Here is a 27595-nt window from a genome sequence, read left to right as displayed (position 1 = left end):
TCCGTAATAATAGCAAACCCCACCAGAAATAATTTTACTTCACTACACACGATCGTCTCAGTTTTGCAAGTGACTCAAAGGCACCCAATCCTGCCTAGGCGTGCTAGAAGCAGACTCAGGTCTGTCTTCGCTCGAGGCCGTCACCGTAGCACCGTTCTCGTACTCCGCCTTCTCCATGTTACTCACTTCGGTTTGATACACCACAGGGGTAGTCCTGTCCGTGCCGATCTGCGCGTATGGCGACACCTCGGGGTTCACCACCGAGAGATATTCCGGGTTCTGGTACGACACGTCCGTGTAGTAGCTGGGGTACGTCAGATTGGTGATGCTGGCTATGGGGGAGTGCTGGTACACCTGGTGGCTGGGGGATTGGTTGGGGGTAGGCTGCGCGGACAGCTGATGAGGGGGCGGCGGACTGGACGTCAGCGACCAGCAGTTGATGGAGGAGCTCATGATGGTAGTCGGCGTCTGGGCCTGCATCGTCGTCATGGTAGGCCAGCTGGTGTAGGTGGGACCGGAGGTGTTGTAGATGGATTGTTGCTGGATGTGATCTGGGGGGTTGTAAACTAAAAAATGTCAATTTTCCAATGATTATTACAGACAATATGTACCTGCATCAAATAAGAACGTACATTGGTACAGCGCATATGTACCATAGCACTGCACTAACTAGTCCAGAAAATGACCATTTTCCGGTATAATTTTGCCAAATAGCACCGATTTTCATAAAAATTTGGATTTAGGTTCTACTTCTATAAAGTTTTTTTCTGAAAGTTAATACTTTTCGACTTATTCGCGAGTGAAAGTGTAAATTTTTTAACCGAAATACCACTTTTTCAGACGGTTTTCGCGAATAACTCAAAAAGTAAGTATTTTATCAAAAAAATTCCTTTTTTTAAAAATTTTGGTTTTTAAAAAAAACCAAAAAAATAGTATGTTTATGGTGTCTGTAGACACCATAAACAATACAAGCGGAGTAATAGCTTGTTGAAGGTTGGTTCTTATTTGTCAAACGCCAAAATTGAAAGTTTGAATGTGAATTAACCAAAAACCAATGCGTTTTTCAGGGAATACTCATAGAACCTTTTTTAAAGTGCTTGAAAAAACCTTTATTCTTATTTTATTATTTTTTAGTCCCTAGCATCAAACCTAAGCGAGTTATGACGAAAATAAAGTTAGTCAGTATTTTTTTAGGCGACAAAAAACGTGAAAAACACCCCCTAATTACCACCCCAATTGAAAATAATCGTTACCACTTTAAAATTTACTTTATTTATGTACTTGTAATATGCTCTAGAACAGGGGTCGGCAAGTAATTTTAGATGGGGTCCGGATACTTTTAAAAAATTTTAACGAGGTCCAGAAAAAAAATTCATATTTCTTACAAATTTTCGTTTGAACTCAAATTTAATCTGCTTACTAACCATTAAGAACTCAAACACTCACACAATTGTAAAATACTAGAAAAAATGATAAGGTTGGCACTCAAACGTAAAAAAAAAACATTTTTTAAATAATTTATTTGAGTAATTTATACTTTCAAAACATTTTTGGCGGTCCAGTATTTTACCTTCCGCGGTCCGGACCTGGACCGCGGTCCGCCAGTTGCCGACCCTTGCTCTAGAAGTTTGACCGGTTTAAAGTGCTTAGTTTTGAAAAAAGTTGTCTTTTCTTCAAAATAATTCAAAAACTATTAATGACACGCGAAATTTTGTAGAGTACAAAATTATAGGTTTTGCTTTTTTGAAAATTTTGTTTTCTTTTTTTCTGTAGGATAAAAATTAAGTAAGATATGACCGTTTAAAGTTTGCATATGTTCGTAAATAGCAACTTGTATAAGCCCTTTCAGCTCAAATCCTTATTTGGTGTTATTTCCCTTGAAAAAACCTACAAAATGGTTTTTGAAGAGCTTGATAGCATAAAAACTAAGCAAGTTATGGGTAAAAAAACAATCACATATTTTTGCAGATATCGGAACACGTATATTGAAGCATTGACGAAGAGGAAGACGAGAGTGAAGGCGATTATTGATATTTATATGTTATTTGCAATAAAAAAAAATTGTTATAAAAATAAAAAAATTAAAATCCGTATAAAAATAAAAATCTTATTTTCCCTATTTTTGATTGCAAATTTTAATCAGTAGGGATTTTTTTAAGGTTTGATAAAATAAATACATTACACACAAATAATAAAAAAAGATGTATTATATTTTGAACTAAAAAAAATGTAACTATAATTGTTCGATTTTCTTTTGCAAGAGTGGTTTTTATAAGGGTTGAAACTTATAAACAAATAATAAAAAATTAAAACATTAAAGAAATCTTAATTTAATATCACTATATGATTAAATTATTCCAAGTTGCTGAATAATATTTTTCAACATTATTTTTTAATGATTACTGTCATAGGGGGTGGTTTTTAGGGATTGACAATTTTCAATTCATCATAATTACTTTTTTAAAGATGATTTCAACCTATTACACGCTCGAATCTACAATTCTATAATTATTTCCGAATAGGGGTAGTTTTCACCACTAAAAAATAAAAAGCAACCCCCGGCACAGGGTCAGCTTTGAAGTAGAGGGTAATTCGATCCTAAATCCAAATTTTGGTGCATATCGGTGCTGTTTGGGAAAATTATACAGTAACGCCGTATTTTACCTTCAATGACTGGGCTAAAGGTGACATGATATGGGACTCTGGAATCACGATATCATATCGAATAGAGAGTTTTGACAGGTTAGTGGCAGGTATTTATATTAAAAATGCAGCAATTTAATCGTTACAACATCGTATCGTCATTCCAAAATCCCAGTAATGGTTTTGCTGCAGTATGGAAAGTAACTGGGTGTTTGCTACCTTTTCAAATATTAAATCGAATAATGTGGCAAAAAAATTTATTTTTTATTTTTGCAAGAAATTATTATCATAGGTAATTTGAAACTTATCTCAAGCGCGGATTCAGGAAGTTGGCTTTATTTAAATAAAGTTGTTCGAGTTGTTCGAGAACTCAAGAAAGAATAATAATCACATTTTGCAAATATACCGTTTCTTTGTTTCAAACAGTCAAACTTTTGAAAAAAATTAAAGGCTCACGTTTTTTGGGCTTAATCACAATCATGATTAAAATGGAAAAAAAATGTTATGAGGTTTTCTCACATTTTTTACCGCAAATAACGTTTAAATTGATGAAAATAAAACGTGACCCTTTATTTTTTTTCAAAAGTTTGACTGTTTGAAACAAAGAAACGTTTCGCTAGATCGAGATAAAACTTCACAGGGTTCTTCTGTCAAAAATCACGTAAAAATTTCGGAAATTCTTTTGACTCTTTAATTTTTTGCATTAGTTTATTAACAACTGCTATGGTAGCATGCAAACCAACCAAAAGTATTTTAATTAAAAAATAGAAATAACAAATTAGAACTGAAATTAACACCAACAAGGAAACAAGTCCTATTCAACTTGTATACCTCCAAGTAATTTTTTTCTAATCTTTTTGTAAATTCTTTGTCCACAGACGAAATCATTTCTTCGTTTATGGTGGCAACAGCTCCTTGAATATCTTCCTTAAATAAATAGTGTTGTGCCCGTGCAGGCCAAGGTATTGCTCCGTAAAGTGCGGTCCACTTGTTCGGGAAGTGAACGTCTAGCCAGCTTCTCACTAGAAGTGTGTAATGTGCAGGGCATCCGTCTTGTCAAATATTAGTTTTCTTCTGAACTCTAAATTTTCGCTATTTCTTCCAAAAAGTAAGGACCAATTATTTTATGATTACATTATGCCACACCAAACATTTACTTTTTTAAATTTTTGACTGTTAGTTATCAATTGGAAATTTGGATCATCTTTAGCCCAGTTTCTACAATTTTAAGAGGACACTAAGCCATTAGTTATGAATGTTGATTCGTTAGTAAATAAAATATTGTGATGAAAGGATCTGTTTTCAATCAGTTTCTCGCACATTGTTAAACAAAAGATCAATCGACGACCATCATCTCCGTTAACAATTTATGATTAAACACCAGTTTGAATGGATAGATTTTGTTGTATACTAAAATTCTTTAAATATGAGATATGCTATTATCTATGTTTTCTGGCCTTTTCGTGAGTGACATCTTTGCATCGTCTTGTACAGAGTCCATAACTACAACAGTAGCTGTATCGTTATCATTGTATTCTTTTTAATCTTCTTAATATCCTTCACATCACCAGTGGTATCGAATTTTATAATTAGATTTCGAATTGCTCTACGAGTTACAGTTAGATTTGGATACTTCTCATTAAAAATTTGTATTGCATATCGATATGAAACATTACCGATTCCATAACATTTCACAAGATAAATTCGTTGCTCCAGGGTTAGCATTATTAATAAAAAATATTCGGTGGGCAGTTAATAAAAATAAATATGTTAAATTTGACAATGATAAGGAAATATTATGATATGTAAGATAGTTAAAAAATACGGCGTCTTTTTATTTGCAAAATGTGATTATTCTTCTTTTCTGACTAAACCCCGTATTTAAGCATTTCTTGAGTTCTCGAACAACTTGGCTAAATATAGTTTTTAATGAAAACAAAAATTAAAGGCACTTCTTTTCACATTTTGAAATTTTTTGGAAGCCCTGTTTGTTTTATTACATATTTGATTACAGCCCATAGCTTCCCAAGATAAGCAAAACTTTTTGTTAAGAATAACTTTTTCTCCAAAAATCAAAAATAAAAAAGTTTATAAGAGTGCGGTGCTCCATCCGGGGACACACTGTATATTAGGTATTTACAAATGATGTCCAATTTTTTATTATTAGAAGCTTCGTTTTAAAACGGCTTCGTTTTAAAAGAAAAGTTATGGCATTACAAAAATCGAACAGTAGCATGAATATGATAGTTGTGAAATTTAACTTATTGATTGTAGATATTGGAAACCCTGTTTATCTAATGTTTGTTTTACGTTTAATGAAATGTATCTTTACATAACTTAATAGTGTATTAGTGAACTTAAAAAAAATTAAATTACTTACTTACTTAGTAAAAACTATTCAAAATGTCAATAAAACATATTCTAGTACTTGGATATTAGTCCTGATTTATAATATGCATATTAACTTCAATTATCACTCCTCTATTAATTAAAACATAATTACCCGATCATGTATGATGTATTGATCCGAATCCTTTCGCTGTTGTCATGTTTGTACGATCGTCATCACAACAAATTGTATTATTTATGCGAAACGTTCGATGGAAAAAAAAATCGGTAAATAGTAAGACGGATTTAATGGAATACATCAACACGAAACGAATACATTATAACTTTTTCAAATAATTTCGTTAAGGTCACCTTCAGTCGGCCTTTTACTACATTAATTTTTGTTGATTTAACATATTTATGTAGCCGTTAGCCGCCTAATGGTTGAAATCCTATTTGTGTTTCAAATATTTTGCTATGAAATTAAAAATAATCTTACTGAAACCGCGTTTCTGTGATGTAATATTTGAATCTGTTCACATAAGTTCAAACAAAATTCTACATAAGTAATTTCAATTATAACTGATAATATAAACTCAGTGAAACAATATTTTTGTTCTAAGAAAAGTGTAGTTGTATGGATTTATATATTTAATCGTTTTAGAACAACTTACCGTGAGGTGGTGGAGATACTGACGCTGACTTTTGCCTTTGAATAGTATATGGTGCCGATTTCTGTCGTTTCAATGTTGGACTTGATCTGAACTGGCAGGGCGACATTTGTGCAGCCGACGCATACATTGGTTGATGAGGCAGGAACCATGAGCCATCTGTGTGCAGATGAGACATTAATCTATTGATTATTTATTTGATTATGCACAATAAACTTCTAGTTGCATTAAACTCTACATCACGTTAATTTGTATTAATTTTACTTCACTTTTGAAATAATAGCGGAAAATATTCGTTGCTTTATAGACTACAACGCCCATAGGAAATTTTCAAGGGGTCATGTGACCCAGCATGAATTACTTATAAATCAATACTACCAGATATAACAATAACTTTAGAAACTATGCCGTCAATTCTTGTTGGTACAAGTAAGTACACAGGTAAGCTAAACCTGTTCACCAAGGGGGGTGGTTTTCGGCAAAACATTTGTGACGGCATTTCTAAAGTATAAAGGTTATCCAAAAAAAATGAACCTCGACCTAATGCCGTACAAAAAGAGCAATACCGGAAGGCAGGAAAATTTTTGATTTTCCGAAAATTTTGGCCCGGGTTTTGGTGATTTATTACACTACGGCATTTATACTGCTAGTTTCGGATCGATACATAGATAAATTTTTAAGCGACGCCGCGCCGTACGTACTTGCTGATACAGGGGATAGGAATACAGGGTGCAACCCTCTATTTGTAAGTAGCGTATGGGGGGTGATTTGAACCAACATAAAATCACTAATTTTAATTCTATTTTATATGTAAAATAATGTCATTTTACAAATTATTTACTACTGTACGAACTTTCTATAATAAGACTTACAATATCATATAGCAATATTTTTCAGTAATGCCGTACATATTTTTCGATACAGGAGTGAGAAACCCCGGATGCGAACCCCTATATGCTGACCCTTATGGTTTCCGATGATTGAAAAATGGTCGGCATTTTTGCTAAAACATTATTTAAGATGTAAAATAATTTTTAAGTAATATGCCGTTAAAAAAACAGGATATAAAAATTATCAATTTTATAAATTTGAAAAGCTTATATATATTTTTTTTGCACAGGTACCTACATAAGTAAAATTTTTTCAAGATTCAATAAATTATTATAAAAAAAATCAAAAAGATCTGTATTCGAATATTTTTTTTAAAATTTGGAATTATTTGTATTTTAAAATTAAAATTACCGCTTCGAGATTCTAGCTGGCCATCGAAACATCTTCTTTCTTTGTCTCTTTTTTCTTTTCGGCGTGTAAATTTGTATGAGGTTTTATTCATGTTTATAACCGCGCCATTATTTCATGGCTAGAAATTGGCCTCAATGATTTGGGATCGAGGGGGATTATCCCTCTTTATCCTGCCTCATCTCGTGTAGGCCTGGACAGCCTTCGTAGGTGGGCCCCATCCGTCGTCTACCCCGACCGCAAATGCGGCCGGTGTAGGCGCTTTGTGGGACCTCCTTTTGTCCTGGCTGGGTGTTTATAACCGACAATCTTAAAAATGTTTTTGTAACAAATACACTTTTAAATTATTTTTACTAATTTTAAACATATATTGTATGCCAATGGCTTCATCTCAATTTTTGCATAAATAAATTGTTCAAACAATTGTAACAGAAGTTGCAAATATGCAAATGCGAGGGTACTGTTACTTCAAAACATATATTATATCACTGTTTTAAATGTAAGTATTTATATAGGAATTCTCATGAATATTGAGTTAAAATTAATTGTTTATTATTAGATATATTTATTTAAAAATAATACTTTCTTGCACGTCATTAAGTTTCTAAATTTCTCAAAATATTTTCTCAATTCTCTATACACAATTTTTTTAACTTAAAGACAATGCCATCATAATTTCTATGGTATAAATTAAATTTCCCTTGAAATTAGGTTAAAACTCATTTTATAGTTATATATGTTATATTTCTGATCAAAATTTGTAAATGCCGTATAGTTATTAATGACCTAAAAATGTAGTAAAAATTTAATGAAAAATATTATCAGCTATGTAAAATCCATTAGTCAAAAATGTACGGCAGTTTTTTTTAAATTTTTTTACTTATGAAAAGTGAATTCAGCCATAATATTTTGAATATAACATTTTTAGTTTATAACAAGGAATTTTCAAAATATTGTAAATTTTCACAATATATTTATTTGTTTTGTTTAGTACGATAGTTTTTGGTTATATGTTATCAAAAAAGTAGTTGCCCTACAGGAATTAATAATCTTATCGAAAAAAAAATAAAACTCAATTCCAAAATACAAGTAATTGTTTATAAACTTTTGCATTAACCATAATTTTCGGAGTTGCTAATAGTTGCTAAGAATTATTTGGAGAGTTAAATAATCATGTGGAATCGAAAAACCGGGCCATAATTTTCAGAAAATCAAAGATTTTCCTGGCTTCCGGTATTGCTCTTTTTGTACGGCATTAGGTCGAGATTCATTTTTTTTGTATAACCTATATACTTTAAAAATGCCGTACAAAAATATTTTGCCGAAAACCACCCCCCTCTGTGGACAGGTTTAGATTACCTGTATACTCACCTGTACCAACAAGAATTGATGGCATAGTTTCTATAGTTATTGTTATATGTATTGATTTATAAGTATTCGATGCTGGGTCAAATGACCCCTTGAAAAATTCCGATGGACTTGTAGTCTATTAGTGAATAAAATAAGTAATCAAATCAAGTAATGCCTGTATATTTTATTTTGCTAATGTCAATACAAATATTGTGTGCTAAAACATTTTATACATATAGACCTTCAAGTAGTTCTCCTTTCATCATACGAAAACTGAAAAAATTAATTTCTGTATATGATTTCACAATAATCATAAATTTTTAAGTGCACAAACCTGTCGGCAAATTAGTTACTACTGTTACGTATTTTTCTATTTAATGTACTAGATACACATTCTATTTGTAGCGAGCTCTGACATATTCGAAACATTAGCAATTTCAAGGCTTCGTTAACAGGAACGACAAACAGACTGTGTTAATGAAAAAGAAAAATTGTTAATTAGAAAAGCGTGGCTGATACTAATTACTTGATTACTATTACCGTACCAAGTGAATCTTTAATTGTAATTCGTCACACGTCTGAGAGAATCTCTTTGAACAAAACGTGAAAAGTTTTTTAGATGACAAATTATTTTAACACCTTAACTGTGTCATATTTACAGTTAATTTATGCATCGGTTCACTGTAAGATTCGCGCGGAATTGGAGAATTTTATTGTTTCGTACTGGACATCAGCTTCACACTTTAATAAAACCAATTCGTTGATTTATAGCGCACTATGCGAAAGATTTGGACATGTGTACGTGGGATCATTATTGGAAATTGTAACAGATGTATCGCTTCGCCAAAGCAACTGCAAAATGTTACAAATTCTAAGTATAGAAAAGTGATACGCCTGGTAAATCATAAAGAGATAATACTTGGTGGATTTTTGTATGTAATGATCTAAAATTGATCAACTTTTTTCAAAAACGATTTTGAACAATTTTATGTTGGTTATATTGAGATACCTTCAGGATCCAACAAGTTTAACTTTCCTTGTAACTTGAAGTTTATAAATGAATAAAAAATGTACAATACATAAGTTATTACAAAGTATGATTGATATAAATTATGATCTAGGAGTATATGTAACAATATGGCAGCTTTTACTCTAAGCAGTTGCAGTTGACACATATTTCTAGCATCTTATGCAATACATTAAGAATGTGCAGCATTGTTTTGTTAACCATATCCTGCTAACTTAAATATTACTAATTAACACTGTTAATACTGCGGTTGCCGTTTATGTAAATTTCATTCAACTGTCGCAAATATTTTCCATCAAATCTTGACAAATACCTATCTACAAATTAAAAATGTACAATGTGTAACCTAGATAAGTAAAATTGTTCTAAGAGGTGAAAGCTGAGATCATTTTAAAGAAAATTTCATATAAACTTAAACGGCTTAGCTTTTGAGATGTGGGGGGGGGTTAAGTTTTGAAGATATTCGATGTAGATTGCTGGTAATGATTTAACTATAAAAATTCACCAAAGTTGTGTATACGTAATTGTACCAACCACTGTCGAAGACATTGGACCACATAATTTCAACATCACTTGGAGATTCGATCGATGAGTTTAATTTCTCTTTGTGTTTCAAAGAAAAAAGATATTTTACATTTTATTCGGAAAATGAGTTACTTTCATTTTGATTATTATTTTTTTATTATCTAAAATAGACTTATACCGATCAGTAAAGTAAGTCTAAAGCTCATTTCTTAAGATAAATCCGTAGAAGTCATGCATCAAAATTGTAATATAATTCGTTGTAGCAAAACATTGAGCATAAAAATTAACTTACAATTTTGAAGAAACACAAGATTCAAATTGTTTACATTTGAAAAAATGTAGGGAAAATATTAATAATATATTATTCAGCTGCAATAAAGGTTGGCAATTGATTTTACAGTACATAGTTTGGTTTTTCAACATGTCTAATAATTCTAATAATCCCTTGTTTCATGTAATATTAAAATCACTTTATCCATTCTAAGTAAAATCACCTTCTTATGTTAGTTAATTTTTTAACACTCAAAAGCTATTTTAGGTAAAGCACTATAATTCTTATTAAAAACATGGTTTCATGTACATGAATGACCCTTTGATTTAATATTAATATTACGAACATTACTGCGAAAATCTTTCAATTTATTAACACTAAACACAATTATCTATATCTAGATCAAGATTTAGATGAGATCCCATAATTTCGTTCCAGTATTTATCATCATTCTTACTATTAGCTATAATATTAAGTTAGTTTTGTAGTATATATGATGTGTGTTCAGAAAATAACCGAAGTTTATTTTTTAAACGATATTATTAATTTAATACATGAATATTGGTCTTCCTTCAAAGTACTCCCCCCCCTAATTCACATATTTTTCCCAGTCGCAAGGAACCAGTTCTAGTGCGTAAAGTAATCTGATTTTTGGCATAAAACTGACGAATTGATAAAGCCAAGTTTGAGGGCGCATTATCATGATGAATTGTCTCGCCACAACTCTATTTTTTTTTGCTGATTTTTTACATAACCGTTGTAAAACACACGGTTTATTGTTTCACCTTGTCGCAAAATAGACAATTCCACTAAAGTCGAAAAAAACAGAGAGCATCACTTTGACATTGGATCGAGACCGACATGCTTTCGTCCCCTATTATGATCCTTTAAATGAATGTTTCATCATCAATGGATTATTCAAGGAGTTGCCAACAAACGGCAAACGATTTTCTTCCTGTTGTTCGGTCATAAAACGAGGAGCAAATTTAGCTGCAATTGGATGCATGTTCAATTTTTCAGTCAAAATTTCATGGCACGGCCCAATTTAGATGATAACCTCTTCTTCAATTTCTGAAGCCCCGTGTAGACTTGGATACAATCGGTGGAAACATTGTCGGCCGATCAATAAACACAAATGTATCTCGTCCACATTTAAAGTTGCAACTTTGGTGAAAATTGCATCAAATGATGATTTAATAGTAGCAGCGAGTGTTTGTGCGACATACTTAATTATAAAAAATAAAAAAAAACAAAAAAAATACGTTGATGGCAAAAATATCTTCTACGAGATGGAGTGAACTATGGCAACGGATTAATGAACGGCCTAATATTAGAAGATATAACTGCTTTCCGTAATTTTATGAGGATATCAAGCACAGATTTTGAAAATCTGTTGCTTATGGTTGCACCTAAAATATCAAAAATTGATACAAAATTTCATGACGCTATTCCACCATCAGTAACATTAGCAATGTACCTGCTCCATTCCTATTATCGTCCATTTTTTTTTGTGCTCTCTTCGTAATTAGGTCTTCCAGGATTTAATTTTTTTGTTATTTCATCTGGAGTTGTAGAAAATTCTTTATCTAAACGTGTTGTTTCGTCCATTTTCTTGTTACGATCCCTCTATTCTTTACAAGAGACACTCCATAGAGTAGGCACTTGTCTTAAATTTTCTATTAATTTCAACGTGTTTTCAATTAGCCACATTTTGCAACGTTTTTTGTTGATTTTAACATAGACATAGATTCACAACCCAACCTCAAATTTCAACAAAATATCGCGTTTGACAGTTGAAACGATGTATGTATCTAATTCTAAAGCCAGTACAGACCTACCGAGGTTTTCCGTTTAAAACGGAAAACAAGCAACTCGGCAATTCATTTAATAAAATGCCGCCCGATATTGTTGTTGAGTTGCTGCAAAATCGGCCGACTCAAGAGCCACAAGGAAAATATTGTCGGCCGACAATGTTTTCACCGATTGTATCTAAGTATGTACGGGGCTTAGAGTCATTCGGTGATTTGCACTTTGACTTTCTGGGGGCGTCATCAGTTGAAGTTGAAGGCCTTCCTAGTCAAGGATCATCTTCAATTGACTGACCACTTTTAAATCGTGAAAACCGTGTTTCAAAAGTTGAAACGTCTCCTGAAAGATATTTCAGAAAATCGCACATTTCAGAAGTCGTCAGTAATACTTAAATACGTGGCACTCAAATAACAATATCACGAAAACTAAATTGAGATATCAACAATCCAAGAACATGTGGTTACAAGGGAGGTTATGCGCAACGCAATGCTGCCAACCGCATATTATTAAATATCTCCATTAACGCGTAATTCAAAAAGTTCAGTTTCTGAACAGACCTTGCAATTTATCAGTTATAGTTAATATTGATTTGAAATTGATAAGAAATAACGGGCAAATATAGTGTCGTCATAGTAGCTTTCTCCGTGTATCAAAAAGTTAATTTACCCTAAAAAGCTCCAAGAAACTTTTGAGACTTTTGAGTCCATGGCATGTCTGTGGCATTGGTTGAAAGTGTATCACTTGATCGTAACGATTTATCTGAAGCAAAATATAGTATTATTCTTGACACACCATTATTCTTTTTTTATTGCGATAATTAGCGATACTGCCTACACTTTTTCCTAAATATAAGTGACTATTTTGAATACAATTTCCTGCCTACGATTGATTAATTAATGAGTTTCTTTATTTATTTATACATAAAAACAAACTTTTTGATTTTGTCAGAAATTTCTATAAAAGTAATAGCTTAAAAGGCAACTACTTACATTGTGAATACGGAGCCTGTTGCTGGGAGTAGGTAGGCGGGAAATCCCTCTGGTTATACAAATTATCCGGCCTCTCCTTGGCGTCCAAAAAGGCCTTGGCGAACGGGTTGTACTTGATCTTCAACGACGTTACCTCCTCGTTCTGATACGCCGTCACCGCGATGAATTGCGTTTCCGGGAAGGGAAACGTCATCACGCGCCTTGGCTCGGTTCCCACCCTCACCAAGTGCACCCTGGGCTCGTACTTGTGGAGGGAATTCAACATTATTTGACCGTTCCCGTTGGATTTGTTCGTCAGTTTGACCTTGGCAAAGGATATGGACTCCTTCATCCAGTGGGCGCCGAAATTTGGGGATTCGGGGTGGATGTAAATGGGGTTGGAGGGCGGAACTTCGGCTTTTCCACCTGGTACCCACTCCCCGTTCACGTATTTCCACCTGTGGGGATCGATCTGGACGAACTCCAGGAGGACCGTGTACATCGCTTTGGGGTCCAGCCCTGCAGCGGTTACCTTCACCACGGGGAACATTCTCCTGAAATAGAGGTGAATAGTAGGTTTCTGGTGTCAACCAATGTAGGATTGCGAGATCATGCAAGAAAATTAAGACATTTTTTGCAACACAAGCACTTATACCTACTTCTGGATAACATAAAAACAGGTAAAAACTCAAACAGCGTTAAACTAATTGAAAATCCAATTAGGAAGCTATAAAATATAACATTTATGTACGGCTCATATCAATTATAGTCACTATAATTAAACTCAAGAACTCTTCAAAAGCATAACAGTGGTAGATGAAATTTGTAGTGATTGAGAATCTATACAAGTACGATTTTAAGAATTCTGTTGGTGTTCAAATTGGATACATTTTCCTAGTTTTATCGTTCAATTAATTGTAATCAAAAGCAACAAATCGCTGCCAGAAATTATCACATACGGTCGATGAATTGAAAACCATCGCAGTGATTTTATCGCAAAATACAAGTTTGGTGTAAGAACTACTTTTTTACTACTATTTAATTTTCTATCAACCTGTAGAAATATTTTTTTTATTATACTTCTTTGAAAACATCTTATTTTCAGCTGTATTAATAATAATGTAAGAAGGGCTTTTCCGGACTGGTGCACGGAAAAACTTTTTTCGGCAACCGTCCGGGAAGTGGCTACTTCCCGGACGCTTTTTCTTTGAGAAAGTAGCATTTTTTCGGCCTAGTCCGGGAAGTACGCACTTCCCGGACTAGGCCGGGAAGAATCACATCGTTGTTGTCATTGTGAATATGAAAATCTTGGAAGGTATGATTTTGATAAATGCAGTTGAACATTACCATAGCAACGAAATAACGACTGACAGCTATCTGAAGTGAAATTAGTTGACATTTTAATTTTCGAAAGTTTGCATGGTTTTTGGTCGCAATTGTCGCAATAAACTATGGAAAGCAACAGCGATAGTGAGTTTGAAAATGTGCCTTACGAAATTTCCAATGCAGCAGCTGCTGCTACAGCACAATTATTGCCTGAAAAATCAAAGTCCAGGTACGAAAACGTTTATGATTTGTTCACGAGATGGATGGATATGAAGAAATGCAAAACTATTACAGAGGATGTAATTTTAGCTTACTTGGCGCAAAAATCTGAAACTGTCAAATCCTCTACCCTGTGGAGCATGTACTCTATGTTGAAAAGTACCATTTTAGTGAAGAAAAATGTAAACATAGCCACTTTCCCAAAGGTAATCGCATTTCTTAAAAGGAAGAATGTTGGTTATAAAGCAAAGAAATCAGAAGTCTTCAGCAGCGAGCAAATCAACAAATTCATTAGAGAAGCAGATAATGAAACATATCTAATGCTAAAGGTAATTTTAACAAAATATTACGATTGTAGGATATAAAAGTATCAACTTAATTTGCTTCATTTTCAGGTAGCAACAATTATTGGGTTAGCCGGTGCGTGTAGACGGGAAGAACTAACAAAAATGTCAATTGATCTAATAAACGACAAAGAAGATATGTTGCTCGTGAAAATACCAGATTCTAAAACACATATTGAGAGAAATTTTGTTGTAATTGGGCAAGAAAACCTGCTGTTGTATAGGCAATATTTATCTTTACGGCCATCCCATACTCCACATAACAGATTATTCGTGAATTACAAAAAAGGAAAATGTTCGATTCAGCCCGTTGGTATCCACAGTTTTGGGAATCTCGGATTAAGAATTGCAGAATTTTTAAATTTACCCAATCCTAAAAATTACACAGGCCATAGCATGCGTCGAACTTCAGCGACGATATTTGCTGATAATGGTGGAAACATCACAAATTTGAAGAGACACGGTGGCTGGAAGTCTACCAATGTCGCTGAAGGATATATAGACAATTCACTAACAAACAAAATTAAAATTGCCAAGACCATTCAAAAATTATCAGATGAAAACAATCAATATGAAACGGAAACTTTACCTTCTTGTTCTGACTACAAAAGGCATTTAAATATACCAAGCATTTCAAACAAATTAAACCCTTTCAATATTAGCAATTGCTCAAATTTTACTATAAATCTTAATATAAATAAGAATTAGAATGTTTCTGTTAGTACCTATCTTCTGTTCGAATTTCAATATTTAATACAAATAAGAATTAAAATGTTCGAAATTTTGTTCTACAAAAAAATATAATAAAGAAATGTGTCTCATTAATTTGTTATTCTACATGGTTGCCGAAAAAATAGTGTACGCAACACGTCCGAAAACAGTTTTTTTGAACTCGCAGACTTCCAGGACTCGCCTACGGCTCGTCCTAGAATTTTGTCAACTCGTCCAAAAAAACAGTATTTTCCGGACTTGTTACGTAAATAACTATTCCTGATCTCCGATTCTTTCCGTGCGCTGAATAAAAATACCGAATATATGGTTTTAAAATAGAAATATACAGCAAAGTAAACTAAATTTAAGAAAGACTATGTGGTATTTGATATGTAACATGTACTTGTACCTATTTTAATTCGTAAATGTTTGAATATTTAGATAGGTAGTTACATTTCTGTAAGATTTTTTGACATTTTTTTTTTTCACCTAATCTGACACAGACTAATTTAAAACAAATCACCTCTGAAATAATTTGGGATTAACCATTGAAACGCATCGTACATGCCAATTTTTTTATGTGAAGCTCCAGATGAACAATATCTCCTACCAAAAGTAATTTTAATGTTTGGGATATTTGAGGCTTGTCGAAGAGATGATTTATTACGTTTAAATTTAGACGATGTGGTAGATCATGAGCGCTTTCTTGTCGTGTTTTTACGAGATGGAGAAACTCATACATCAAGAAGTTTCACCATTACCAATAAAGATGTACATTTGAGCCCTGCACACTTTATCGTAAATATGCAGCTGTACAACCTAAATATATGAACAGCAGAAGATTATTACACTTAACACGTTGGATGCCATACCATCAGTGGTGTTCCGAAAATTGTTGCAGAATACCTAAACCAGAAGATTCCAGAAAATATACCGGGCATGGACTAAGGCGTTCTTCGCCAACCATGTTGGTAGAAAGCGGCGCTGATTTAGTCACTCTGAAAAGGCACGGAGGATGGCGTGCTTCCAATGTAGCAGAAGAATATATAGAAGAATCCATACAAAGAAAATTGACGTATCACGAAAACTTCAATATTCTTTCTCTACATGTTTTTTTATTCCTGTAACTGTTATGAAAATAAAAATGTTCCAAGTTTCTTTCATATGTCTTTTTTTGTTATATTTTGTTTTTATGTTTTCGTTTACAAAGAAGTATAATAGAAAATATCGTTCATTATACGTCTAGAAATAGATTTTTCCGTGCATTCATGACTTCTCATGAGAATTTGTCACACGAGCACGGAAAAATCCTTATTTCCAGACTTCTAATGAACTATACTATCTTAGTTATAGATGGAGGTCCTTCAATAACATCTTTCTTAAGGCTCAAGAACGGTAATTCTTACGATTTCTTAAATGTAGAAAGTAGAAAGTGAATATTCTTGTTTGTCCTACTTTACTGAGGCTATCCTAGCCTGGAATTGAAAAAATATGTCGGTTTTTAATAGGCAACTAAAAATCAAAACACAATCTTGTTTTCTAGTCCAAAATAGTTGCAAGATTTATCCTTTATGGTTAATATGACAAAAAACGTATGCGATTTAAATTTAAAACTGCAAGGAAAATAACAAGTCTTTACAAATATCTGTAAAAGTTACAGCATTTTAAATGCAAGCTGATTCTTTGAGAAACAATTGAAAATTAATATTTGCAGTTTCCAACATACAACATGAATAAATCATGTATAGGTGAAACTCCATCGTATAAAAAATACGCAGAGAAAATCTTGAGAAAATTGAGTTTTAACCAAGATTTGATGAATTTTTTAATTTAAATGTTTTTTGTTTTCTTTAATTTTCTCAATAAGAATGGAATTAGTACCTAACCACATGCGAATGGAAATAATTAAGATCCAGTGTGACTCGAATTTAAGACAAAATTCAGCGACATTGGCGTGCTTTAGTTTTACCAATATTTGACAATCTAATTTGAAAATGTCTGGAATTACTTACGATGTAAGCAATTGTGAAAATAAATATCTCTCAGATTCGAGTTACTGACTTTCAACTTGGGTCAGTTTTAGAAATAATCACCAAGATTTCGCCAAGAAGAATAGAATAGCCTGAGAATACCGACGAAGGTATCCAAATAGACATCAACCTGGCCACACAGTCATTAGTGCATCATTTCGTAGACTTACTTACTTACTTACTTACAAACTGAAGTGAATGTACAAAATGAAGAAGATATAATAGATGCTTCATTGACAACTCTGCAATTAGTTTTCGGCGTATAGTATGTAATCTTCATTTATCACTGAATTTTGTATGGCGTGTATTAAACAGAGAAATGTTACATCCGTTTCATTGCCAAAATGTACAAGCATTACTTCAACAGCATGCACAAAATGAAAGATTCATTTCGCGTCGTGTGGTCAGATGAAGTGTGTTTGCTAGGGACGGCATACAAAATAATCATAATGAACATATCTGGGCATTACAAAATCCGCATACAATTAGATTAAGACGATTTCAGCAAACGTTTCAGTGTCAACGTTTGGAGTAGCATTTTCAACAATAATTTACTGCCTGTACATGTTTTATCATTTAAATGTAGATCTGTATAAATCTTTCTTGAAAAACAACTTTTTGATTTCATTGATAACGTAGGGCTTAAATTGTTCAAAATATGTGGAATCATCACGATGGTACACCACCGTATAGAGGGAAACAAGTAACCTGCTTGGTTAAATGATCTAAACAAAAACGAATCGGATGATAAGAAAATACGCTTGAAATTAACCCAGCTACCATCTGTCAAAGTTTGTCATAGAGCTTGTAAAACAACCTGCATAGGAAATATGATAGCACAGAGATTAATTATTATTATCTTGTTCTTTTTTTATATTATTCTTTCCGGGATAAACTTGCGTTTCTATAAAAACTGAAATTTTTAATTTTATAACCCCCATAAACTTAATCTTAGTAGTATTGTATTAGTCTCTGATTTTGACATGCTTGATCTAGAATCCATTAGACCAACGTTTCTTAACTCCATATTCTTTACTGGAAATAAAATGCAAGAAATATAGAAAGAACTACACGGAAGATCGCAGAATTAAAGGCAATGGACGTTGTTCCTAACATTTTGATCTTGAGTTATAATTGAAACCACAGATTTTTAATAGCTGTTTTACAATGACAATTTATTCATCAATAAATTGACGAAGTTCTTCATCAATGAATTCACGAATTTATTGGTAAACAGTGTGGTTTTACACTGCTACAGACTTTGTCAAGTTTTTTGACGTATGAATCAGTTCTACCAATGAGTCAAAGAAGCAAATAAATTTCAAATATGTGACCTTTCTACTCATAATTGTAGTGATACAACAGCGGTACCGTTCTGACACATATTATATAAAGATTAGTTTTTGTAAATAACAAATCAGTAAAAACAATGCAAAACTAGCACGACGCCACACAATTATTTACATATTCCAATAACATAACCCCATTTATGATCTCAGGCTGGAAATCTGTTGGGTTGGTACTTCCGAACTTTACGAAGAAATTGACGAAAATTAGAACATGCTCTATTTCGTCAAGAACTTGATGAATAAATTGATGAAGTTATTTGACAGCTGATTTGGTGCATTACACTTGTCCAATTTCTTGATGAAGCTACTTCATCAATTAATTGATCAATACATTGTCAATGTAAAACAACTTTAAGCACGATAATTACCTATGTATGTGAACAATATCGTAATGGTAATTAATATGCTACATTGAAATTAACTATCTTATTAAAATTATTAATTTATAGACATCATAACTACCTACCTCAACTATTAAATATACTCTAACTTCTGTTTTATTAATTAAAAATATATTGTCAAGCATAAATCAGATATTTTCATGCAAGCAAAATACCAGATAGTGAAACAATTTTATCAATTAGCGGATCATAAGCTAATAATCATTCACTCTTTCGTACTCAGTGTTGGTTTATCATTAGCAGGTAAATATTAATATGTATAAAGTCCATTGGCATGTTAATCAACGCATAGGTTTATTTAATTTTGAAATTATGCCGTTTTAATTTATTTTTTCGATTATCATATTCTAAAAATTGAAACCTGGTCTAAAAATAAAATGGTTAAGTGAATATTTTGATTAAGAAAAATTACGGGTTTGAACTAGTTTTGATAACATTTTTGTCAAACAAAAACAGAAGTGATATTTTTACTTCACAATGTTACAGTCAACTAAAACATATTTATTATAATAAATTTGTTATAAAAAAGCCCCATTCATTTTATTTTATAGGAGATTTTAGATTATACCTAATTTATAAAATTGTTAACTATATTATTACTTTGTAAAATAACTCCTATTTAGAAGTAAGTCAACCGTTACTGCTATGCCTTCACGCTATGGTCGTATTGTTGGAGCTATAGAAGCTGGAGAATGCCCTGTTGGGATCTTTTGTGATCTCACTAGGGCATTTGACTGCGTAAATCACGACATCTTGGTTGACAAGATGGAAAAAAATGGGATTCGTGGCATTCCCCAGAAATGGGTGGCAACTTTTATTCGAGATCGAGATGTTGCTATAGGTAATTAATTAAAAAAGTCAATACAGGGGTACCCCAGGGTTCGGTGCTGGGTCCTCTCCTGTTTCTTTTATACATTAATGACTTAGACGAGCTTTCAGGATCGGGGTCTTTCACTTTTTATGCCGATGATACATCGATGATAAATCGGATAAAAAATTATCTGAGACTTGCGGTAAATATCAATAAAACTCAGGTTATAAGATTTCACAATAGCATTGTAATATTATTGATGTTAATGTTAACAACACACTAATTAATAACACAAATCTTGTAAAATTTCTAGGATTAAAACTGGATGAGTGTCTAATTTGGAATAATCAATGTAACGAATTGGTAATGAAATTAAATTCAGTATCACATCAATTTCGAAATATCAGAAAAGCCTGACCATTGATCAATTTTATTGATGCTATATTACTGCCAGGTAGAATCGCGTTTGCGATATGGTATCTGTTTTTGGGAGATTGGGGGCCATCTTGCCACGCTGATAATGTATTTGTTGCTCAAAAACGTGTAATTAGGTGTATGTTCGGAATGTCAGTTAGGGAATCCTATAAATGGATATTCGTCTGTTACAGTATTTTAACAATGCCTTCTGTTTTGTTGTATGAAATGTGTCTATATATTTTTGTCAACAAAAATCAGTTTGTCCACAGAAATCAGATTCATTCAATTGATACACGGCAGCCTTGCATTTTTGTATACCTTTTGGTAGATTTATAGCTTCAAAAAGGCTCTGAAAAAATACTCGGTTGATAAATGTTTCTATTCTGGAAGAATATTCTGTTAATCAACTTTCTGTTAATTAATTTTAAGTTGTAAATTAGTCTTGTCTTTATGTACATTTTTTTTTGACTAATCCTATTCAATTGTTATGTTGACTAGATAAATGATTACAAGTCACCTGACGAATAATTTTGTTTTGAGTAATTTTATTTCCTTCATGTTGAGAATTAGTTATTAAAACAATTAGATCAAGATGATATTAAAACACAACATTCTATTTCACCGGCTGTGATTGGTTCATTTTTCACGAGATACTGTTCAACCAATCAACGATCACTTTATCTATGATTGTTCATTGTAAACGAATCATTAATATTAGTGGAGCTAATATTTAGGGAATTCTCGTTGCCAGTAATACCAATCATGCAATATTGGGTGACTAATCTCTGAGTTTTTGTAATATACTTATTCTATTTTAATTTATTTTGTACTTGTTCCAATGTCCTAAGCAAGCGAGTAATACAAATTAAAATAAATATCTTAAGTGTACACTTACCTTCCGCTTTTGGTAACAATCATTTCATTTGTGAAACACTGGAACCTCACCCAAAGGTCTCTTTCATCCAAAGTTACTGAAAGATCTCTTTCAGTTGGATCACCTTTGTCCTTTCCTGATGTTATTTCTGATTCTACTGCCGATAAAATGTGCTGTTGGGCCATTTGTTCTAAAATAAAAAAAAAGAGAATCAGCGTGAACTTTTGCTTACTTTCTTAATATTAACAATTACTAATTTTTGAAATTTCAGATATATTGTATTTCAGATTAGTCAATATATTTTTTCAATATCTCCTTTACTTTAAGTTAGATGACTTACTTCTGAATGTCGAAATTGTCAGAGATTGTTTAACAAATAATGACGAAGTCATTGATTTCAAATCAGGACTTTTAGGAGATACAAAAATGTTACTGTATTATTCTGATCCTTTATTGGGCTATGAATCTTTGTAGTTATTTTGCCCTCTGAAATCCTGCTTGATATTACGTTACAGGTGGTCATGATATTTACTGCATATTCGGATTTAAAAAAATAATCTTAATAGGCGTAATATATTAAATTGGAAAGAGATGAAAGTTGAGATACCCGTTTACGTCTTTCTCTGTCTTTTGTCATCCATTTTTACTAATTAATCTACTTAAGATTCACGAGACATATTAGACCAAACTGCTTGTTATGGCAAATTACACTTTCATAAAAGCATATTTGCTTTCGGTGACTTTGAACACCTGGTGGATAATCCCAATTCGATGAAACGCGTTGAGCTTCAGCAAGTGTCAAGTCAAATGCTTCTTATTGATTTAATTCCGTAATAAAATGTATCCATTTCCCACGGGAATCGGATACATATGGCGTTCTGAATAAGCGCAAATACGAACACGGACCTTTCAAACACTTTTAGTCTCTGTATGTAATTATTAATACCCGCAAATCGTAAAACAATTTCAAGGAAACGTATAATGGAAGTTCGATCCTACGCTATAAAACTTAATTTATTCCGATCAACAAATCATTAATTTGTAATAAAGGTGGGCATATAGAAGCCATCAAGGTAAATATTTGCTAAAATATAAAATTTTACTTGCAGTGAGAGGATACGTGTTGATTTTCAACGTTAAAATTAATGTTTTCTGTGTTTTCCATGTTGGCATATTGGAAATTATTAAAACCGGCGGTTTCTGTGAAAAGACCGGCGGAGCGACTTCTTTAACGTGTCTTGTATATCAGTGCTTGTGTTTTACTTGTAGGTTAAATTATAGCAGAGGCTCCGCTTAATTGCTGCTGATTAGTACATTATGAAAAAGCAATATTTGACAGTATTGCGTTTGTATTTGCCATTATCTATAGACTGTATAAGCTCTTATATTATAAGTGCAATATTGACCATTTGAACAAGTATAAAAAATGAAAACTTGCTTGCTGCCTGAAATATTTGTTGTTAATTTCAGTTCGTATCCGTCAACATGTTTGTATTAGGTTTTAACGTTAAAAAATATTTTAAAAAATTAGCAGACCGTTGACGTTTCTTTTGATATAATCAAGAATATTGGTAAAAAAGGTCTGATGAAGTTTTAACAATAAAACGAAACTTCGACCCAATTTTAATGAATTGTTTAACAATATACCGACCGACTGTATAAAACTGTCTTAATTATTTTTCCTTAGGTATATTTAAAGCTCCATAATAGGCTGAGAAAAACTTGTAAATGATGTTACTTGTGTTTACTGTTGTGAAAATGTTTAATATTTTGAAAAACCTCTGGTGAGACAGATCATTTTTATTGTGGCTGATAAGAATAAAACTGGTTTTCAAAATCAATATACAAACATAAAAAGTTTACATTTAATGAAAAGTAGTTCAGTTTTGTTAAATATTTAGTTAAATACTGTTTAACCCAAATAGAAGGTTAAAAGTACTAAAAATTATATTTTTTACGTAAATATTTTGTAAGCGAGGAATAACAAGTATCTGTAGTCGTATCTGAAAATAATAGGCAGTGATTTCATCTTTAATCCAGCTCATTTTTAGCAGTCAACACAAAGAGCCTGTTGCGACTCGCCTCCATTCAATTTGTATTAGTATTAGTTATTTTAATGAATTTTATTTTTAGACTGTTGTAATTGTTATCTAAACTATTAGCTTAAGTGCAAGCCACTGTATCCAGGAAACAAAAAATAATAAATGTTATGTCAACTGTCAGCATTCATAAAAAATAATTTGTCCTGACCCAAGAAGATCTTCTGGCCCCCAGGAAGACTACGAGTCAACAAAGCCGTTTGTAAATGCTTCGTATAAAATTGTGTGTGCCACATTCTACCAGAGCAGTCGATATTGCAGTTTTAGGAGATTCTTCTGCTGCAGCAAATGCAGCCTTTGGTTGGAGTTTGGTGCGCGACGTCAATTGGGTTTCCTTTAGCGTACACCAGATATTCTTCTGCTGCAGCAAATTCTAGACTTTCGTTGGTGTTTGGTGTGTGACGTCAATTGGGTTGCGTTTATTCGGTTCCGGGCAATTCTGTCGGCACAGGCAATTAGGCGTACGCGCGGGAGAAGTCCAAGGATATCTTTCCGTTAATTTAATTGTGATTGTAATTTATTTATTAGAGATTTTAGGTTTGTATTCTTAAAATGGCGAGTAATTCAACCTCTACAGCGTGTTCTCGTAAAGGTAAGCGTCCTCATCTAACAAGGCAGGAATATCAGATGATAAAAAGCGTGTATGAAGGGCGAAACGGCGAAACCAAAATATGAGTGTAAGTGATGCAGTTGAAATGTGCAGTTCACTAAAACAATAGTGTCGGTGAGAAGTGTATATCGTGCAATAAGGAGTGGCAAAGGAGACTCGATTGCGAAACGGAAAACGGTAGAAATTCGCGGAAGGAGAAAGATAGATGTTGATGACGACACGCGATTCGCATTCGTGGCTATGGAATAAAATGAAACCCTGCCAGTTCTTAATGTCCTCGATAATAGAAAACCAGACGGTACCCTGGGGTGCAGCGTTTAAAGAAAGCCAACTCGCACGAATACTTAGACAATGAACTACATAACCTGTGATCTGCTCTTAGAAGAAGTGGATATACGAACATAAATATTTGAAAGGCCATCAGAAGGACACCTAAGTACAAGGAAAAAGGAGAATATCTGTCAAAAACCTCTCTATATACAAGGATTTACTGACAAATAGACCGCATTTTAAAAAAACGCAATATTAATATCGTCTACAGTCCGTATGATATTTGTTGAGATAGAATTCCAAGAAAAGAATAAGCCAATAAAGTTCTGTTATCGGAATTACTGTAACAGTTTACCGCGGCACGGGCGTGCCATGTAATTTTCCATCAATGTCTCTTTACCTCCGATGCGGTTAATTCCAGCCAAAGAACTTAATCTCCAGTTTCACAGTATCTTCTAAAGAATAAAAAATTTGTTACTGTGCTGGATTTGATATAAATGGCAAACTATCACACTCGCTATAGGTAATTACTGTTAAGCGTGTTTAGGCATCACGTTATTTTTGAATGATGATAATAATAAATCAAGTAATTAATTACGTTATCTACTAATTTCTTTTGCCACATCTTTTCATTAATTTTTAATACCCTGCCTCTCGAAAATGAAGTCTTCCCGAACATATGTTTGCAGGAACAATTAATTAAAGTTTAACGAAGCTCTTTAGTAACCTATAGATATATTTCCCTAATCTAACTCACACACCCAATCAAAGTTACTCGGACTACAATTTTGTTTTTAATAATCATGCACATCTGCTACATTTTTAACAAATCGAATTGGTGTAATAGGTATCTCCTAAAATAAATTTTGAGGTAAAACCCTTTATTGTGACATCCAAGTTGCAGGATAATATTTTAAGGTATACAAAGAATTTTTTTATTTACAATTGATGACAGAACTGTCATATCGTTTTGCAGTAGAGCTGTTTGATCCGAATACTACAGAATTGTTATCCGTACAGTTTTATAAATGAACGAAGATCTACCAACATCAACATAATCAAATTAAAAATATTATAAATGTACCTAAAGCAATGTAAAAAATATATAGACTTTGAAATAATTCTTATTTTCATCATGGTAATTTAGTTTATTTATTAATAGTTTATTATTTCGAAAATTTAACATTTTTCTACCCAAGTAGGGTGTCAGAAAGAATTGGTCAACATTAAGCTGGAGATACTAGACACCAAAATATTATATTTGAGCTCATCATGCCTTATGCGAATGTCGCTGGTTTAAGAAATACAGGGTGCTCAAAGTTTAAATTTCATTCTGAAATTTCTCAGTAACTGAGAAAGTTTTGATAGCATGGCTCTGAAACTTGATAGGGTTGAGTTTTTTGGTGTGAGATTCACAATTTTCTCAATTATTGAGAAATTTTTGAATAAAATTTAAACTGAACACATTCCTTAAACCAGCGACATTCGTATAAAGCATGATGAGCTCAAACATAATATTTTGGTGACTAGATCTCCAGCTCAGTGTTGAGCCATTCTTCCTGATTAAACCTGTATAATTTGAATCAAATATCAAAGTAGATATACAGGGTGTTAAAAAAAGAGTGTAAAATATTTAAGGAGGTAATAGTATGAACCAAAATAAGCAGAAAAGTCCCCATAAACATGGGTCCGCAAAGTAACGGTTGCGGAGATATGGAATGTTTTATGTTTTTTAGCCCCTTTTTTTATTTTGCAAAAACGTTGTGTATTTTCTTATAATAGTTGGTTGATGTTTAGTGAAATAAACAGTACGTATTTGACAGTTGTTCTCAGTGCACAAGTTTTCTTTCGCTATGGCTGGTTACTCTAACGCAGAATTAACAGACATGCATTTCATGTATGGTCGTGCTAATGGGAACGCCACCGAAGCGCGACGTCTTTATGTTGACGCTTATCCAAATCGCCAGATTCCTTCACAACGCATGTTTGGAAGAATTCACCAAAGATTGCGTGATACCGGTTCCTTGAGCAAACAGTGCCATTTATCCGGAAGACCAAGGTCGGTATCCACTCCTAGAGCAGAAGAAGAAATTCTAGCACTGGTAGAGCAGAATCCAGGTACGAGTGTGCGGAGAATATCAGCCGAGGTAGGAATTAGTGGTCCTCTTGTTTGGAGAATCCTTCACGAGCAACTGCTTTATCCATACCATGTGCAACGAGTACAGGCCTTAAATCCAATAAATGATCATCAAGCACGTTTGGTTTTTTGCCGCTGGTTTCTACGTCATGATGCTGAAGACCCTCGTTTTCTTGCAAACATTCTTTTTACTGATGAGGCCGGGTTCACAAGAAATGGAGTGTTTAATTTTCACAATACGCATATTTGGGCCGACGAAAATCCTCATGCTCTAATAGAATCTGGACATCAGGCACGTTTTTCATTAAACATTTGGATGGGTATTGTAGGTGACAGGTTTCTAGGTCCTGTTGTTTTACCAAACCGATTAACAGGCGCTGCTTACCTCAACTTTCTGCAGAACACACTGTATGAGTTTTTGGAAGACATTCCTTTGAATCAGAGGCAACAAATGTGGTTCCAGCATGATGGTGCTCCAGCTCATTTTTCCATGGCCGTTAGAGAGCATTTACACCAAACTTTTCCACATAGATGGGTAGGAAGGGCCGGACCTGTTTTATGGCCTCCAAGATCGCCTGATCTGAACCCTCTAGATTTCTTTGTTTGGGGATATTTGAAGACATTAGTGTATGGTACTCCTGTAAATAGCCTGGAAGAGCTGCAGCTACGGATTAATCAAAAGTGTCAAGAAATCCAAACCAAGGAGGGTGTTTTCGAAAGAGTTCGAATATCGTTGAGACGAAGATGTCGTGCCTGCTTGGAAATGGACGGAGGGCACTTTGAACATCTTCTGTAACTTTGTTTTTTGTTTGTTAAAAGCTTCCTTTGTCGGTTTATTCCTAATAAAATAAAATGTTTGAAAAACGAATAGTGGTCCGTATCTCCGCAACCGTTACTTTGCAGACCCATGTTTATTAAGACTTTTCTTTTTATTTTGGTTCATACTATTACCTCCTGAAATATTTTACACTCTTTTTTTAACACCCTGTATGTATAAAATCTATTCCACAGTAAGAAATGTTTCATTTAAGTTCGATTAAAGTTTATTCTTAGTCAAAAATGAAACTAAGAACATTCTATTAAATGACAAAGTGACACAGTATTAGGTACAGTTGCTATAGATATTAGTGGAAATATTGTCGGTATGTTTACATTCATTTGCTCTA

The 27595-nt window shown here is 33.1% G+C and overlaps 2 protein-coding genes across 2 annotated transcripts; one reads left to right on the top strand and one right to left on the bottom strand.

The window, feature by feature from the left end:
- Positions 1-57: 57 nt before the first annotated feature.
- Positions 58-21498, bottom strand: LOC108912038 (brachyury protein). Its single transcript, XM_018717184.1, has 4 exons — positions 21335-21498; positions 12853-13385; positions 5646-5801; positions 58-566 (listed from the first exon to the last, which is right to left on the bottom strand). The coding sequence occupies exons 1-4, from the start codon at positions 21496-21498 to the stop codon at positions 58-60; spliced, it is 1362 nt and encodes a 453-aa protein (XP_018572700.1).
- LOC111691567 lies at positions 14063-15454 on the top strand. Its single transcript, XM_023454627.1, has 2 exons — positions 14063-14705; positions 14772-15454. Exons 1-2 carry the CDS (start codon positions 14283-14285, stop codon positions 15426-15428), a joined length of 1080 nt encoding a protein of 359 aa, XP_023310395.1. The 5' UTR covers positions 14063-14282; the 3' UTR covers positions 15429-15454.
- Positions 21499-27595: the final 6097 nt, after the last annotated feature.

This window comes from Anoplophora glabripennis, unplaced genomic scaffold (assembly GCF_000390285.2).
Source record: "Anoplophora glabripennis isolate ALB-LARVAE unplaced genomic scaffold, Agla_2.0 scaffold363, whole genome shotgun sequence".
Lineage (NCBI taxonomy): Eukaryota > Metazoa > Arthropoda > Insecta > Coleoptera > Cerambycidae > Anoplophora > Anoplophora glabripennis.
Note: the sequence above shows the minus strand (reverse complement) of the source record. Positions and strands in the feature narration are given on the sequence as shown.